The 17,370-nt window shown below is 53.6% G+C and overlaps 3 protein-coding genes across 9 annotated transcripts in view; 2 read left to right on the top strand and 1 right to left on the bottom strand.

Moving 5' to 3' along the window:
• The window catches only part of PLPPR1 (phospholipid phosphatase related 1), a 159,042-nt gene that overhangs the window by 72,732 nt on the left and 68,940 nt on the right, over window positions 1-17,370 (bottom strand). Inside the window, exon 1 of one of the 7 annotated variants that reach the window (XM_048932423.1) lies at window positions 16,399-16,864. The exons of 5 other annotated variants lie outside the window; for them this stretch is intronic. The gene's annotated coding sequence lies outside the window, so the exon portion shown is untranslated. Of the gene's footprint in view, window positions 1-11,761; window positions 12,202-16,398; window positions 16,865-17,370 lie in introns of those variants that run through there. One more of the 7 variants, XM_048932425.1, reaches the window with a different exon arrangement.
• Window positions 8,586-11,527, top strand: LOC125687336 (PHD finger protein 7-like). The gene is made up of 10 exons (XM_048932418.1): window positions 8,586-8,637; window positions 8,842-8,933; window positions 9,021-9,122; window positions 9,381-9,505; window positions 9,652-9,814; window positions 9,903-10,009; window positions 10,226-10,327; window positions 10,489-10,607; window positions 10,770-10,837; window positions 11,114-11,527. The coding sequence occupies exons 1-10, from the start codon at window positions 8,586-8,588 to the stop codon at window positions 11,525-11,527; spliced, it is 1,344 nt and encodes a 447-aa protein (XP_048788375.1).
• LOC125687335 (PHD finger protein 7-like) lies at window positions 13,223-16,227 on the top strand. Its single transcript, XM_048932417.1, has 10 exons — window positions 13,223-13,274; window positions 13,479-13,570; window positions 13,658-13,759; window positions 14,018-14,142; window positions 14,289-14,451; window positions 14,540-14,646; window positions 14,863-14,964; window positions 15,126-15,244; window positions 15,407-15,474; window positions 15,751-16,227. Exons 1-10 carry the CDS (start codon window positions 13,223-13,225, stop codon window positions 16,162-16,164), a joined length of 1,344 nt encoding a protein of 447 aa, XP_048788374.1. The 3' UTR covers window positions 16,165-16,227.

Raw genomic sequence — 17,370 nt, forward strand, 5'->3', positions numbered from 1 at the left:
TAGGAACACAAGCACAGCAAAACACAGGTTATAGCAATCCCTAACTTCTTCAGTCTGCACAGCGGTCAGAGATAATGTACTTTTGCCTCCAAAATGGGAGAATCACAGTAAGATGTAAAACAAGTGTTTACTGACAGTCCCATTTTAAAAACCATACCTCTTTGCGTTGAACACATTTTACAGCACAAAGTGTCTGACCAAAGCAGCAGGAAATAACAACTATAATATCAGCAGATGGTATTGCCTGATCATTTTCACTCTTATTTTTACCAATTTAACTCAACTGCTAAGGAGCTTGTGCTATCAAATCTATAGAAGGCTTTTTAGTTCCCACTATGACCTTTTAGCGTCTAATATGTGAGCACTGAAATGAGAGGAAAATTGGTCAAACTTATCCCAGTTAATTAGGGACCCGGGTAGAGTGAATATTAATAATTTAGAGCTCTGGTATTACGAGGTGCTTCCAGTCTTTAAACAATGTATATAATACTGCATTTGTGAATTAATTAGCGTGAGTTGGTTCTCATTTTTCTTAATTTACCCCACATTCATTTTCAGAAAGCCCCTGAACTATGGTGTGAGAGGTTACTGTCTGACATCTCACACAGAATCACAGAATCTCCTGGGAAAACAAGCAGAGACATGGAATGTACACAAGTGAATTGAAAATTAACTAAAAAGCGAAGAAAGAACAGCTCAAACTGAGGAGATTTTATAGCCCCTGGGATCCATCCAGCGGAAGAAAAAAGAATGAGAGTCAGAGAGTAGAAGAAAGAAAAAGAAAGGCCTCTTCTTACAGGTTACTAAAAGCCCTATTCAGGTATGTTCTAGAGCTTTTTTATTTAAGAATGTGGCACACAGCTGAAAGGACATTTCTAGGATAAACTAGCATTTTCTGAGTCTTTATACATCTCCTGCAACAGACACAGTACAGCTCATCATTGTTCCATGTTACCAGCATTCAAATGATGAATTGCTAGTCCATTCCTCTGAAGAGTGGTCACCCGTACTGTTGCAGTGTATAATAATTATCCAGGCACTTTTGGAAAATACAGAATCCAAAATCCAGAAAAGCTGAATACCCAGAGCAGGTATTGTTTATCACCGTTTACAACATGTGTCTCATTTAATCAATGCACGTTTCTTTAAATGAGGAAGGCAACAACTGGTCAACTTTTCATCTGGTCCCAAATTGTGTACAAAAAAAAAAAAAACAACCAAAAAAACCGATTGGATTTCCTGACCTTCTTAATCTAGATAGTTTAATGATCTTTTTAGCTGCAGTTAGCACTCTGTTTTAAAATAAAATTTAATTGTAATATCAGGAGGAACACAACATAGCAAAATTAAAGACACTTAAAATGCAAGCATTTTCTGCTTTATAAGTTACTTTTACCTTGCATTAAAAATTAGCAACCCTGTGCTGGTATTTGGATTCAAATTACAAACATCTTCATTCTCATTAAAATAAGAATTCTGTTTACAAGTTTAAAAAAAAATAGAAAAAAAAAAGGACTAAACCTGTATAAGTCTATCAAGGATCAGTTTGCGCAACTGAAACATGAAACCAAGTATGCCAAACCTTCATTCAATTAGGAAAACAAATTCAAACTAATGTCATCGCTCAAGATGATTATCCAAGCCTTAGCAGAGAGCTGTCTTATCGTAACCACTATGTAGTCCTTTTTACAAATTTCATTCCTAAGCAGAGCCCCCTATCTCCCGTGGGGAAACAGAGCCAGGAAGTGTTGAAGCAGTTTGCCAGACATCACACAATGATTCAATGTCTAGCCTGAAAAAATACACGTCGCAGTCTCCTTTCAAACACTCCTTCCAGTTGTCTGTGGAATCTTTACACTTCAGATATACTTGGTAATTCCAGCAGAAATCTTTACAGTTCTGACGCTAAGGATTCCCTTGGCTTGCTACTGAGACTAAGGGGAGTTTTGCTACCCAGAACATCACAGAACACGCACTGTAAATCTGCACAAGTATTCATCAAACACCCCAAGATGTGTCAGCCTCATGTCCCCCTATGAAGCTTCACTCTATCCTTGTCCAAAGGCAAGTCATTATTCCATACAACCTTGGCATGAAAAAGCACGTAATTTCCAACAGATTGCTGTAGGATGATAGAGAGTTAAGATGTCTTCCCACATAAGCCTAATGAATCCATACAAAAAGGCTTGAAGAATTTAAGGTAAGATTTTCCTGCAAGAAAAAAAGAGTTGTAGCTATTTAATGTTTTCCTGCATAAAATACAGACATTTTAGTGTTTTTAAAATAATCAGAATCAGTGAGTGATAGCATGTATCATCTCTAAAGCCCTACTGTTTGATAGTCCATAGTCCATGTGGCACTGCACTACATCCACCACAATTCAGAACTAAAGACATGGTGTGAGACCATGTAAAAATCCCTGCATAAGTTCAGATAGATCATTTGTACTTCCTTTGTCTACTGAAACCATTACTCCATCATAGAAGGGCACCAGGCTGGTCAGGCATAATCCGCTGTTGGTGAAACTGTGCTGGCTGCCTTGGATCATCTTCTCTTCCCTCATGTACCTTAACGTGTCTTCCAAGAGGATCTGTTCCATGATCTTCCCAGGCACAGAAGCACCAGCTGTCACGGTTTTATGATTTTTGGTTATCGGTATTCCACATCATAACATCATGTAGTGCACTGGGAGTTAAAGTGTTAATGCTCCAGTTCCAGGTACCTGTCCCAGAAGAGAAGAACTACATTTCAGTCTCCAAGCTGAAAGGGAGAGTCCCAGGAGACAGTATAAAATGAGCAGAGAGCCTGCATGCCAAAAAGGAGATTTCCAGGAGAGAGTCCAAGCCGAGAGGGAGAATCTCCAGGTCCAGAAAGAGTCACCTAGTCAAGAAACAGAGTCTCCAAATCCAAAGAGAGTCTCCAAGCTGAGACAGAGAATCTCTGGGTTGAGAAAGAGAGTCTCCTAGTAAGGAGAGAGAATCTCAAAACCTGGAAGAGTGTCTCCGAGCTGAGAAAGAAAGTCTCCAAGCTGAAGGGGAAGATCTCCAAGCTGAGAGAAGGAATCTCCAATCTTGATGAGACACCTTTGAATCCGAGCAAGATTCCCTTCAGTCCAAACTTCAGTTCAAACAGAATGAGACACCCTCCAATCTGCATGAGACACCCTCCAAACTGAGGGAGACACCCTCCAATCTGAACTAAATAACCTCATAATCGAACGAGACAGACTCTGATCCAAGAGTCTCCAAGCTGGAGAGAGAACACTGGAACTGACCAACCTGATCAACTACAGGAGGCACCAGAATCAATTTCCCTGCCCACAAATAAGAAAGAAACACTATCTTTTCTGGGTGTGGTAGGTTTTTGGAGAATGCAAGTTCCAAACTACAGCCTCATTGTAAGCCCCCTCTATCAGGTGACGTGGAAGAAGTATAATTTTGTGTGGGGTCCTGAGCAGCAGCAGGCTTTGAGCAGATTAAGCAGGAGATAGCCTGTGCTGTGGCCCTGGGGCCAGTACGGATAGAACAGGATGTGAAGAACATCCTCTACACTGCTGCTGGAGAGAAAGGCCCCACTTGGAGTTTGTGGCAAAGAGCCTCAGGAGAGACCCGAGGCTGGCCCCTGGGATTTTGGAGTCAGGTGTACAGAGTGTCTGAAGAGTGCTACACTCCAACAGAAAAGGAGATCTCAGCCGCGTATGAGGGGGTTCGGGCTGCTTCCAAAGTAATTGGTACTGAAACACAGCTCCTTCTGGCACCTCGACTGCCAGTGCTGCACTGGACGTTCAAGGGGAGGGTTCCTTCTACCCATCATGATAATGATGCCACTTGGAACAAGTGGATTGTGTTGTTACACAGCGAGCTCACATGGGGAACCTCAATCATCCAGAAATCTTAGAGATGATCATGGACAGGCCTGAAGGCATAAAGTTTGGAACATCACCAGCAGAAGGGTATCACGTGCTAAAGAGGCCCCATCATACAATGAACAACCTGAAAATGAAATCTGCCCTGTTCACAGATGGATCGTGTCATACTGTGGGGAAGCATAGCAGATGGAAATCTGCTGTGTGGAGCCCCACACGACAAGTTGCAGAGGCCACCGAAGGGAAAGGCGAATCAAGCCAATTTGCAGAGGTAAAGGCTGTCCAACTGGCCTTAGATGTCGCTGAACGGGAGAGGTGGCCAATGCTGTATCTTTACAATGACTCATGGATGGCAGCAAATGCCTTATGGGGGTGGTTACAGCAGTGGGAGCAAGATAATTGGCAAAGAAAGGGTAAACCTATTTGGGCTGCTGAACTGTGGAAAGACGTTGCTGCCTGAATAAAGGATATGGTTGTAAAGGTGCGCCATGTAGATGCTCATGTGCCCAAGAGTCGGGCTACTGAAGAACATGAGGTAGATCAAGTTGCTAAAATTGAGGTGGCTCAAATAGACTTGGACTGGCAACACAAGAGTGAATTATTTATAGCTCAGTGGGCCCATGAAACTTCAGGCCATAAAGGAAGAGATGCAACATACAAATGGGCTAGAGACTGAGGGGTGGATTTAACTATGGATGCTATTGCACAGGTTATCCATGACTGTGACACGTGCCACAGTTCAAGAGGATGAAACCTCTCTGGAGGGAAGGGCAATGGCAAAAGTTCCCTCCTCCACACAGGGAGGTGTGGCAAGTTGATTATATCACCTTGCCATGATCTCACGGTGGCAAGTGTTATGTTCTTACCATGGTAGAGGCAACCACTGGGTGGCTTGAAACATATGCAGTACCCCACGCTATCACCCAAACCATCATACTAGGTCTTGAGAAACAAGTCCAATGGTGACATGGCACCGCAGAACGAATTGAGTCAGATAACAGGACTCATTTCAAAAATTCTCTTGTAAATACGTGGGCCATAGATCATGGCATTGAGTGGTTTTTTCACATCCCCTATCATGCACCAGCTTCTGGTAAAACTGTACAGTGGGTTGTTAAAAAACATGTTGAAAACAATGGGTGGTGGAACATTTAAGAACTGGGAGGACCATTTGGCAGAAGCCACCTGGTTGGCAAATACTCAAGGATCTATATTAATCATGATGGTCCTGCCAGCTCCTTACGTACTGTCAAGAGAGATAAGGTCCCTGTAGTAACTGTAAAGAACAAGTTAGGAAAAAGCAGTTTGGGTCTTTCCAGCTTCTGGGAAGGGCAAACCTCTTCATGGAGCTGTTTTTGTCCAGGGACCTGAGTCCACTTGGTGGGTGAAGCAGAAAAATGGGAATGTTCAATGTGTACCTCAAGGGAATTTGATGCTGGGGGAGTGCAGTCAGTAATTCCATGTATATATATATATATGTTTGTGTGTGTGTGTTTAATGCTTGTTAATTATGGTCTGTTTGTACATATTAGGCATGATGTAGTGATGTAGAATAAGGGGTGGAATGCCATGGTTTTATGATTTTTGGTTATTCCACATCATAACATCATGTAGTGCACTGGGAGTTTAACTGATAATACTCCAGTTCTGGGTACCTGTCCCTGAAAAGAAGAACTACATTCTCCAGAAGACTGTTCTCTGTGTTATTATAATTTCCGCTGAGGGGAAACAGATATAAGGCCTTGTTGGACATATTTCTTCTTCGTCAGGCTCTCCTCCCTGCTGCTAAACTGGACTGCACATCTCATTTCAGTGTTATGGTGAGGTCTATCCACCTTTTGGACATTCTCTCATTATATTTGATTTATAAGCTTCAATTCTAATTATATTGTATTATAGTGTGTTATCTTGCATTCCGATACCATATTTAGTAAATGAGTTTGTTTCTCCTCAGATTGTTGTTTTTAATTATTTTGGGGTCCTGTTTCCCTTTTCTGGAGGCATGGATTTCTGAAATCCCTCCACCCTGCTAGTCACAGAACTGGGCTGAACCAGCCCATAAACCACTGACGCCAGCCTATAATTCCCCAGATATTCCTTTCTTCCTTTCTTAAAAATGGGAGTGATGTTTCCCTTTTTCCAGTCACCAGGGACTTTGCCTGACAGATATGATTTTTCAAGAATGATGGAGAGCAGCTTGGCAACCACATCAGGAAGCTCCCTCTGTTGTCCAGTCACATAGAATTATACGCATTCAGCCTCAAGAGGTGATCTGGGACTTGCCCTGCTCCTACAGTGCAGGGAATTTTGTACCCCTGACTCCAGCTTAGAAATTCAGGGATACCAGAAACATAGCAAGCCTGACGGGCAATGAAGACTGAGACAAAGAACTAATAAAATATCTCAGCCTTCTCCATGTCTGAAGAGGCCTGCTCTGCCTCTCCATTTATCAGAGGGGATGCACTCTCCTTTGCATGTCTCTTCTGCCCGAAGTATCTAAGAAAATCTTGATGCTTTTAACATCCCTTGCCAGTTCAATTCCATCCATTCTTGGTCTTGATCCCATCCCTGCACATCCAGACAGCATCCCTGTTATTCACAGAAAACACATCCCTTCTTCCACTCCTTATTCTTTTCTTCCTCAGTTTGACCAGTAGACTCTTGCTCATCCATGCTGACTTCCTGCTTCATTTGCCTTTTTTTTTTCTTTTTTTTTTTTTTTCTTCTGGAGGATGAAGAGCTCTAAGAAGGGCATCCCTAAGTGCTGCCAACTTTGTTCAGATCCTTTCTCCCTAAGGATAGTTTCCCAGGGGAACCCGTCCAGAAATTCCTTAAATAGCCTGAAGTTCGTATTCTTGAAGTTCAGGGCCCCAAATCCACTCTTTACAAGGCCCAAATTCCACAAGACCACAAATTTGACCAGGGCATGGTTTCTGCAGCCCAGGCTGCTTCCAATCTTAACCTCCATAATGATCTCTTCTACATAAGTGAGTGCCAGATCCAGCACCACTTCACTTCTTGTCGGTCTGTCCAACACCAGAGAGGAGTTGTCAGCGGAATCCAGGATCCCCTGTGACTGCTTGCAGTGTGCTGTGTTTTCCCAAAAGATACATGAGTTGTTGAAATCTCCAATCAGGATGAGAGCCTGCATGCATGATGCCTCTTGCAGCTGAAGCAGGAAGGCCTTCTCAACAGGATCCCCTTGGGCAGGTGGCCTGTAGCAGACCTTAATCACCAGCCATACACGATTAGTCTTGTCCCTAATTTCAACTTACAAGCTCTCAGCTTGTTCACAGACATTCCTCAGAGGCAACTCCTCACAGCATATCCATTCTGTAACACAGAGAGCAACTCCCTCAGCCAACCTACCTTAACTATCCCTTCTAAATAGATTACAGTCCGCAGTGCTCGTGTTCCAGTTGTGTGAGTCAACAAAATGTGGTTCTGTGATAGCACAAAAAACAAAGTTTTTCATTTATGCCAATCGCCTGCAGTGCCTCTAGGGATGGGCACCTACAAAAAGGTCATGCCTGACTACCGTGGTAGCCTTTGTAGATGTCAAGACTGGCTGGGTAGGTGTCTCAGTAATCTGGCTTAATGCTGGATCTGACAGACGTTTTGAATCTCGGGATCCTGGGATGCCTTGGGTTGGAAGGGACATTAAAGTCTATCAAGTTCCAAACTCCTGCAGTGTGTTGGTTGCCACCCACTAGATCAGGCTGCCTGGAGCCCTGTCCATGAGACCTTGAACATCTCACTCTAGAGAGGGCAGCTCTCCCATCAGCGTTGGCCTGACTTTCATGCAGAAGCTGACATTCATGGTCAGGCTGGATGAGCGGGGATGTTCCAGTGTGACTCCAGGACTGCAGCCCTGGGCAAGGCACAGCTCCTCTCCTGTCTCTGGCATGGTGACCGTTGCCAGCAGGCCAAAGAAAGCAAACCTCAGAAGTTTTCCTGACTCATTTTATACACAGGCTTGAAGGGAATCGTGCCCAGCCCGTGCCACTTCGCCTCTGGGAATTGTATGAGGCCTGAAGCTTTGATGTGTGAAGACTTGGACACGAAAGGATCGTACAGCCCACCCAGCCCCAGGTGCCTGCCGTGGGACCTGTGCCACCCAGCAGGTCAGCTTAGAAGAGGGCCCTGTCCAACAAGGCCTGGAGCGCCTGCACCCACAGCTTCTCTGCGCAGCTGCGCCAGGGCCTCACCACCCTCCGAGTGAGGAATTCCCTCTCGCAGGTCACCAGACCTCCTCTTTTCTCAGGTCAACACCTTGCCCCTTCACCAGCAGGCCGTGGAAAGTCGGCCAGCACACAGCACATGCACACGCGAGAAATGCCAGCTGTGCAGTTGACCCGCAGCCCTTTATTAGACTCTGTGCTGCGACGTCCCAGCACGGGCACGGTGCAAAAGGCCTGAGGGAGGCCGTCCTCGCCCCCTGCTGCTGGCAGCACCGGGCCCCTCACCCTGCGCTGCCCACAGGAGCCGCCGCCCTGCCGCGCCCTCAGCCTGGTGGTGAGGTGGTGACCGTGATGTCACAGTGGTGGCCATTGTGACCCGCGGGGCCGGGAGCAGAGCAAAGGCTGCCGGCCGGGGCCCTGCTCACTTCAGCCTGGTGAGGCGTGGAGAGAGGACGGACTTCCTTGACTCTCTTGCTTCTCACTGTGGATGATCTTATAGGTCGTTTCCGACCTTGTGATTCTTGTGATTCTCACTGTCGATGCCGAACATGGCGGAGAAGAAGGAGGAGACCCCCGACTCCGGGGAGCCAGGTGAGAGCCCCGGCTCGGGCTGTGGCTGCCCGCTGCAGCTGCTGGGCCTGCAGTGTCCCCTTCTCCTCCACCCCCTCCAGCCCTGCCCCTCAGCCGGCGGCACAGCAGGCTCGGAGCAGGCCCTGGGGACGGACGGCCCCCAGGAACACCCGGCCCTGCCACGTGCTCACCGCTGCTCACGGCTGCTCTCTCCTTCCTCTGCAGTGTGCGTGCTGTGCGGCCGGGCACAGGTGAACCCGGACATCTGCGGGCAGACATTTGCCAGCGGTGGGCTCTGTGCCCACCAATTCTGCTTGGTAAGTTCCCTCACGGGATAGGGCTCCTGCCACGCATGCTCCCTTCCTTTCCGGCCTCACGAGATCCCGCTCTTTTCTCTCCTGCAGTTCTTTGCCAATGGGCTTCTGGAGCGGAGAAGCCTAGCGGGCGAAATTTTTGGCTTCCCCATTGGCGCCATCCAGCACACGGTCCAGCTGGCAGGCCAGAAGGTGAGGAGCTGAACGGAACGGGGAGCTTGGTGCCGGCAGAGGCTCGCACCGGCTTCGCCGGGACACAAAGAAAGCGATCGCGGCCCTTCCAGCCAGCTCTGGGACATCGTCCCATCACAGCAGATGAGCCTCGTCTGCCAGGCAGCTCTGCAGAGTGTGAGGCAGCGGTGCCCACACCCTGCGCCCTGCCCGGAGAAGTGGGGCTGGCTGCCGAGGCCCCAAGCCCACCGCTAACGGGGCCTGCTCTGCTCTTTCCAGAACTGCTTTGTCTGTGGCGAGAGGGGAGCTGCCATCAACTGTGCGGACACAGGCTGTGAGCGCAGCTTCCACCTGCCCTGCGCTGAGGACGGGGAATGCGTCACGCAGCACTTTGGGCAGCACAGGTGAGGGCTGTCAGCAGGGAGGAACCCGCAGCGACACCTCCAGCATCCTGCCGCAGCCAGAGCCCAGGCCTGGCGCTCTGTTCCTGGTCCTCTGTCCTCCTCACAGCACTTCTCACCATGCCCACTCCTTCTGTCCTCCCACGCAGGTCCTTCTGCTGGGAGCATCGCCCTCGGCAGGCAGCGGAGGCAACTCCATCGCAGAACACCGTCTGTGTCATCTGCCTGGAGCCCGTGGGGGACAGCACGTCCTACCACACCATGGTGTGCCCGGTGTGCAAACAGGCCTGGTTCCACCGGGGCTGCATCAGGGTAGGAGTCCTCCCCTCGCCCTGTGGGCACGGCTGGTGCTCTGCAGCAGCCAGCCCCGCTCACGCTCACGCTTGTGCTTGTCCTGCAGAAACATGCCCTGCACGCCGCCACCATGCTATTCTTCTGCCCCGTCTGCAGAGGAAAAAGACGATTCCGCTCCCAAATGATCGCGCTGGGGATCCAAATCCCCATCAGGTTGGTGTTCTTCTGCCCAGCTCTGCGGACACTCAGGCACAGGTGCTGTGCCTGCCCAGGAACTGCCCCTGGCCCTGGCAGGCCATCCTGCGAGCACTGGTCTCGGCTTCCTGGAGAAGCTGGGAATGAGATCAAGGGAGATGAGCAGGGATGCCCTGAATCTGCCTCACACCTGGGGCACCCGAGACTCATCAGATTCCCTCTCTTCTCTGGCAGACTACCATCCTGGTGGGACGATGAAGCATACGAGCCGCTGCGACAAAGCTACAGTCGCTGCGATGCCAACCCGTGCGTCTACCGAGGAGGCAGGGAGGAGGGGTGAGTGACCTCCGCAGTCCTCTGGGGCTCTGCGTGGGATCTCAGCCTCACCATAGGCTTGGAATTATCCTTAGAGCAAAGACGGAGCACCAGAGCCATGCTGGCTGCTCCCTGCCTTGGCTCACTTTGTCCTCACAGCCACAACCTGTTTGCTTCCCCAGGCTCTGGCAGCTGTACGTCTGCAGCTCCTGCGGCTCACAAGGCGCGCACTGGTGCTGCTCCTTCTGGGACATTGGCAGAAACGGCTGGGAGTGCGACGGCTGCGCTGGCAGGAGCACTGGTAAGAGGCAAAGAGCCGCGTGCCGTGGGACTGGGGCCGGCAAGGCCTAGCAAGGTGCTCAGGGTGGGCTCGCCACAGTCTCTCTGCCCCATGAGGGATGGCAGCCTGTCCTGCCCTGGGGCTGCATGTTCATCCTGCTGAGCTTCCTGTCTCTCCTTACAGCCTCCCGCACCAGCGCCGAGCTTGCCAGCCCCAGCACTTCGAGCCAGGAGGTACCGGTGCCTTCCCCCGTCTTTGCAGGACCTGAAGACAGCAGCAGCTCTGGTCCTGCTACACAGGCAGCTCCCAGCCCATCCTGCAACTCCCAGCTGCCTGAGCTCAGCGTCCAGCCCAGAGTGACGGAGACTGAGCAGACCACCACCCGCTCACATCTCTCTGAGGAGCGGGACACAAGTCAGCAGCACCGAGGACGTGGTGGGAGAAGACGGGCACCAGCTGCAGGCGCTGAGACCTCCTCCCAGAGGCCCAGAAGACGGGGGACCACGCGGTCCTCCAGAACATCCCAGACACCTGCAGCCACAAATCGTCCCAGGCAGCGGGAGACTGGCCGTACAAGAAGCCGCTCCCCGTTGCAAGGCCGGGCCTCGGGCTCCCACAGTCGGCCCCAAAGACAACGTGGTGGGAGCCGTACAACACCTCGAGGTGCTCAGAGCGGCACCCACACCTCAACCAGACCAGCACCATCAAGGTCCTCGAGGGATTCCCCTCTGCCTGCACGCAGGAGACAATCCAGGCAACGAGGGCGGGCCCGCACTCGAAGCCGATCCCCACTGGGGCGTCGCGCTTCCACTTCCCGCAGCCGGCCCCGACGAGGCCGTGGGAGCCGGTCCAGGCAGCGGGGACCAGCCCGGGCACGAAGCCACTCCCGGGCAAAACATCCAAGAAGACGGCCCCACAGCCAGTCCCGAAGACGGCGCTGATGAAGCTGTGTCCCATCCCATCGTGATGGCTGTGGTCTCAAGCGGCAAAGAAAACCTTGAAGAGAGTCCACACATACCACCTTCATCCTTCGGTGGACCAGCCCGGGCACAAAGCCGCTCCCGGGTCCAGCATTAGAGAAGACACCCCCACAACCAGTCCCAAAGACAGCATGGAAACACCCACGTCCCATCCCCGCGTGACGGTTGTGGTTCCATCTTTCAAAAAAAATACACCTTCAACACACTCCCCACATGTTGGCTTCACTCGTCTCTGTCCTGCAGTAGGCAGTGTTAGGAGCTGAGACCGCGGGGTCGCCTTCTCCCCAGCACCTTCCCAGATGGTTGTCGTGGCGTTATCTTTAGATCTACCTGTGTCCGTGAAGGGGGACAGCATGCCCACAGGCCCAGCAGCCTGGAAAAAAAGGGGTGTCAACAGTTTGCAGGCCAGTCCAGCCCTTTTCTGACTAATGATGGGAAAGGGGGACCCACAGATCCACATCCTGGGAAACGGGAGAAGGGGAGAAGGGGGGAAGGGTACGGAGGTGGGAGATAGGCCTAACAACAAAACAGCAGCAGTGATCTGAGGAGGAAAGTCAATTTCCTAAGCATGGTATCGGAATGCAAGATTACACAATCTAATACTTCACACAATCCTTGACTGCTGAGGTTAGCTGCTTCAGAGCCGTCCCGGCCAGAACGGCAGCAGCTGATTGCAAGGTACAGGGAGGTTTTGGTCAGTTCATTACCAGAGGAACTCCAAGCCTCCAACAGAGGAGCCAACAGAGCAGCCCAACAGTTCTTGTGAGAGCAGCGGGGATGTTCCAGTGTGACTCCAGGACTGCAGCCCTGGGCAAGGCACAGCTCCTCTCCTGTCTCTGGCATGGTGACCGTTGCCAGCAGGCCAAAGAAAGCAAACCTCAGAAGTTTTCCTGACTCATTTTATACACAGGCTTGAAGGGAATCGTGCCCAGCCCGTGCCACTTCGCCTCTGGGAATTGTATGAGGCCTGAAGCTTTGATGTGTGAAGACTTGGACACGAAAGGATCGTACAGCCCACCCAGCCCCAGGTGCCTGCCGTGGGACCTGTGCCACCCAGCAGGTCAGCTTAGAAGAGGGCCCTGTCCAACAAGGCCTGGAGCGCCTGCACCCACAGCTTCTCTGCGCAGCTGCGCCAGGGCCTCACCACCCTCCGAGTGAGGAATTCCCTCTCGCAGGTCACCAGACCTCCTCTTTTCTCAGGTCAACACCTTGCCCCTTCACCAGCAGGCCGTGGAAAGTCGGCCAGCACACAGCACATGCACACGCGAGAAATGCCAGCTGTGCAGTTGACCCGCAGCCCTTTATTAGACTCTGTGCTGCGACGTCCCAGCACGGGCACGGTGCAAAAGGCCTGAGGGAGGCCGTCCTCGCCCCCTGCTGCTGGCAGCACCGGGCCCCTCACCCTGCGCTGCCCACAGGAGCCGCCGCCCTGCCGCGCCCTCAGCCTGGTGGTGAGGTGGTGACCGTGATGTCACAGTGGTGGCCATTGTGACCCGCGGGGCCGGGAGCAGAGCAAAGGCTGCCGGCCGGGGCCCTGCTCACTTCAGCCTGGTGAGGCGTGGAGAGAGGACGGACTTCCTTGACTCTCTTGCTTCTCACTGTGGATGATCTTATAGGTCGTTTCCGACCTTGTGATTCTTGTGATTCTCACTGTCGATGCCGAACATGGCGGAGAAGAAGGAGGAGACCCCCGACTCCGGGGAGCCAGGTGAGAGCCCCGGCTCGGGCTGTGGCTGCCCGCTGCAGCTGCTGGGCCTGCAGTGTCCCCTTCTCCTCCACCCCCTCCAGCCCTGCCCCTCAGCCGGCGGCACAGCAGGCTCGGAGCAGGCCCTGGGGACGGACGGCCCCCAGGAACACCCGGCCCTGCCACGTGCTCACCGCTGCTCACGGCTGCTCTCTCCTTCCTCTGCAGTGTGCGTGCTGTGCGGCCGGGCACAGGTGAACCCGGACATCTGCGGGCAGACATTTGCCAGCGGTGGGCTCTGTGCCCACCAATTCTGCTTGGTAAGTTCCCTCACGGGATAGGGCTCCTGCCACGCATGCTCCCTTCCTTTCCGGCCTCACGAGATCCCGCTCTTTTCTCTCCTGCAGTTCTTTGCCAATGGGCTTCTGGAGCGGAGAAGCCTAGCGGGCGAAATTTTTGGCTTCCCCATTGGCGCCATCCAGCACACGGTCCAGCTGGCAGGCCAGAAGGTGAGGAGCTGAACGGAACGGGGAGCTTGGTGCCGGCAGAGGCTCGCACCGGCTTCGCCGGGACACAAAGAAAGCGATCGCGGCCCTTCCAGCCAGCTCTGGGACATCGTCCCATCACAGCAGATGAGCCTCGTCTGCCAGGCAGCTCTGCAGAGTGTGAGGCAGCGGTGCCCACACCCTGCGCCCTGCCCGGAGAAGTGGGGCTGGCTGCCGAGGCCCCAAGCCCACCGCTAACGGGGCCTGCTCTGCTCTTTCCAGAACTGCTTTGTCTGTGGCGAGAGGGGAGCTGCCATCAACTGTGCGGACACAGGCTGTGAGCGCAGCTTCCACCTGCCCTGCGCTGAGGACGGGGAATGCGTCACGCAGCACTTTGGGCAGCACAGGTGAGGGCTGTCAGCAGGGAGGAACCCGCAGCGACACCTCCAGCATCCTGCCGCAGCCAGAGCCCAGGCCTGGCGCTCTGTTCCTGGTCCTCTGTCCTCCTCACAGCACTTCTCACCATGCCCACTCCTTCTGTCCTCCCACGCAGGTCCTTCTGCTGGGAGCATCGCCCTCGGCAGGCAGCGGAGGCAACTCCATCGCAGAACACCGTCTGTGTCATCTGCCTGGAGCCCGTGGGGGACAGCACGTCCTACCACACCATGGTGTGCCCGGTGTGCAAACAGGCCTGGTTCCACCGGGGCTGCATCAGGGTAGGAGTCCTCCCCTCGCCCTGTGGGCACGGCTGGTGCTCTGCAGCAGCCAGCCCCGCTCACGCTCACGCTTGTGCTTGTCCTGCAGAAACATGCCCTGCACGCCGCCACCATGCTATTCTTCTGCCCCGTCTGCAGAGGAAAAAGACGATTCCGCTCCCAAATGATCGCGCTGGGGATCCAAATCCCCATCAGGTTGGTGTTCTTCTGCCCAGCTCTGCGGACACTCAGGCACAGGTGCTGTGCCTGCCCAGGAACTGCCCCTGGCCCTGGCAGGCCATCCTGCGAGCACTGGTCTCAGCTTCCTGGAGAAGCTGGGAATGAGATCAAGGGAGATGAGCAGGGATGCCCTGAATCTGCCTCACACCTGGGGCACCCGAGACTCATCAGATTCCCTCTCTTCTCTGGCAGACTACCATCCTGGTGGGACGATGAAGCATACGAGCCGCTGCGACAAAGCTACAGTCGCTGCGATGCCAACCCGTGCGTCTACCGAGGAGGCAGGGAGGAGGGGTGAGTGACCTCCGCAGTCCTCTGGGGCTCTGCGTGGGATCTCAGCCTCACCATAGGCTTGGAATTATCCTTAGAGCAAAGACGGAGCACCAGAGCCATGCTGGCTGCTCCCTGCCTTGGCTCACTTTGTCCTCACAGCCACAACCTGTTTGCTTCCCCAGGCTCTGGCAGCTGTACGTCTGCAGCTCCTGCGGCTCACAAGGCGCGCACTGGTGCTGCTCCTTCTGGGACATTGGCAGAAACGGCTGGGAGTGCGACGGCTGCGCTGGCAGGAGCACTGGTAAGAGGCAAAGAGCCGCGTGCCGTGGGACTGGGGCCGGCAAGGCCTAGCAAGGTGCTCAGGGTGGGCTCGCCACAGTCTCTCTGCCCCATGAGGGATGGCAGCCTGTCCTGCCCTGGGGCTGCATGTTCATCCTGCTGAGCTTCCTGTCTCTCCTTACAGCCTCCCGCACCAGCGCCGAGCTTGCCAGCCCCAGCACTTCGAGCCAGGAGGTACCGGTGCCTTCCCCCGTCTTTGCAGGACCTGAAGACAGCAGCAGCTCTGGTCCTGCTACACAGGCAGCTCCCAGCCCATCCTGCAACTCCCAGCTGCCTGAGCTCAGCGTCCAGCCCAGAGTGACGGAGACTGAGCAGACCACCACCCGCTCACATCTCTCTGAGGAGCGGGACACAAGTCAGCAGCACCGAGGACGTGGTGGGAGAAGACGGGCACCAGCTGCAGGCGCTGAGACCTCCTCCCAGAGGCCCAGAAGACGGGGGACCACGCGGTCCTCCAGAACATCCCAGACACCTGCAGCCACAAATCGTCCCAGGCAGCGGGAGACTGGCCGTACAAGAAGCCGCTCCCCGTTGCAAGGCCGGGCCTCGGGCTCCCACAGTCGGCCCCAAAGACAACGTGGTGGGAGCCGTACAACACCTCGAGGTGCTCAGAGCGGCACCCACACCTCAACCAGACCAGCACCATCAAGGTCCTCGAGGGATTCCCCTCTGCCTGCACGCAGGAGACAATCCAGGCAACGAGGGCGGGCCCGCACTCGAAGCCGATCCCCACTGGGGCGTCGCGCTTCCACTTCCCGCAGCCGGCCCCGACGAGGCCGTGGGAGCCGGTCCAGGCAGCGGGGACCAGCCCGGGCACGAAGCCACTCCCGGGCAAAACATCCAAGAAGACGGCCCCACAGCCAGTCCCGAAGACGGCGCTGATGAAGCTGTGTCCCATCCCATCGTGATGGCTGTGGTCTCAAGCGGCAAAGAAAACCTTGAAGAGAGTCCACACATACCACCTTCATCCTTCGGTGGACCAGCCCGGGCACAAAGCCGCTCCCGGGTCCAGCATTAGAGAAGACACCCCCACAACCAGTCCCAAAGACAGCATGGAAACACCCACGTCCCATCCCCGCGTGACGGTTGTGGTTCCATCTTTCAAAAAAAATACACCTTCAACACACTCCCCACATGTTGGCTTCACTCGTCTCTGTCCTGCAGTAGGCAGTGTTAGGAGCTGAGACCGCGGGGTCGCCTTCTCCCCAGCACCTTCCCAGATGGTTGTCGTGGCGTTATCTTTAGATCTACCTGTGTCCGTGAAGGGGGACAGCATGCCCACAGGCCCAGCAGCCTGGAAAAAAAGGGGTGTCAACAGTTTGCAGGCCAGTCCAGCCCTTTTCTGACTAATGATGGGAAAGGGGGACCCACAGATCCACATCCTGGGAAACGGGAGAAGGGGAGAAGGGGGGAAGGGTACGGAGGTGGGAGATAGGCCTAACAACAAAACAGCAGCAGTGATCTGAGGAGGAAAGTCAATTTCCTAAGCATGGTATCGGAATGCAAGATTACACAATCTAATACTTCACACAATCCTTGACTGCTGAGGTTAGCTGCTTCAGAGCCGTCCCGGCCAGAACGGCAGCAGCTGATTGCAAGGTACAGGGAGGTTTTGGTCAGTTCATTACCAGAGGAACTCCAAGCCTCCAACAGAGGAGCCAACAGAGCAGCCCAACAGTTCTTGTGAGAGCAGCGGGGATGTTCCAGTGTGACTCCAGGACTGCAGCCCTGGGCAAGGCACAGCTCCTCTCCTGTCTCTGGCATGGTGACCGTTGCCAGCAGGCCAAAGAAAGCAAACCTCAGAAGTTTTCCTGACTCATTTTATACACAGGCTTGAAGGGAATCGTGCCCAGCCCGTGCCACTTCGCCTCTGGGAATTGTATGAGGCCTGAAGCTTTGATGTGTGAAGACTTGGACACGAAAGGATCGTACAGCCCACCCAGCCCCAGGTGCCTGCCGTGGGACCTGTGCCACCCAGCAGGTCAGCTTAGAAGAGGGCCCTGTCCAACAAGGCCTGGAGCGCCTGCACCCACAGCTTCTCTGCGCAGCTGCGCCAGGGCCTCACCACCCTCCGAGTGAGGAATTCCC

The sequence above is a fragment of the Lagopus muta genome, chromosome Z (assembly GCF_023343835.1).
Source record: "Lagopus muta isolate bLagMut1 chromosome Z, bLagMut1 primary, whole genome shotgun sequence".
Classification (NCBI taxonomy): Eukaryota; Metazoa; Chordata; class Aves; order Galliformes; family Phasianidae; genus Lagopus; species Lagopus muta.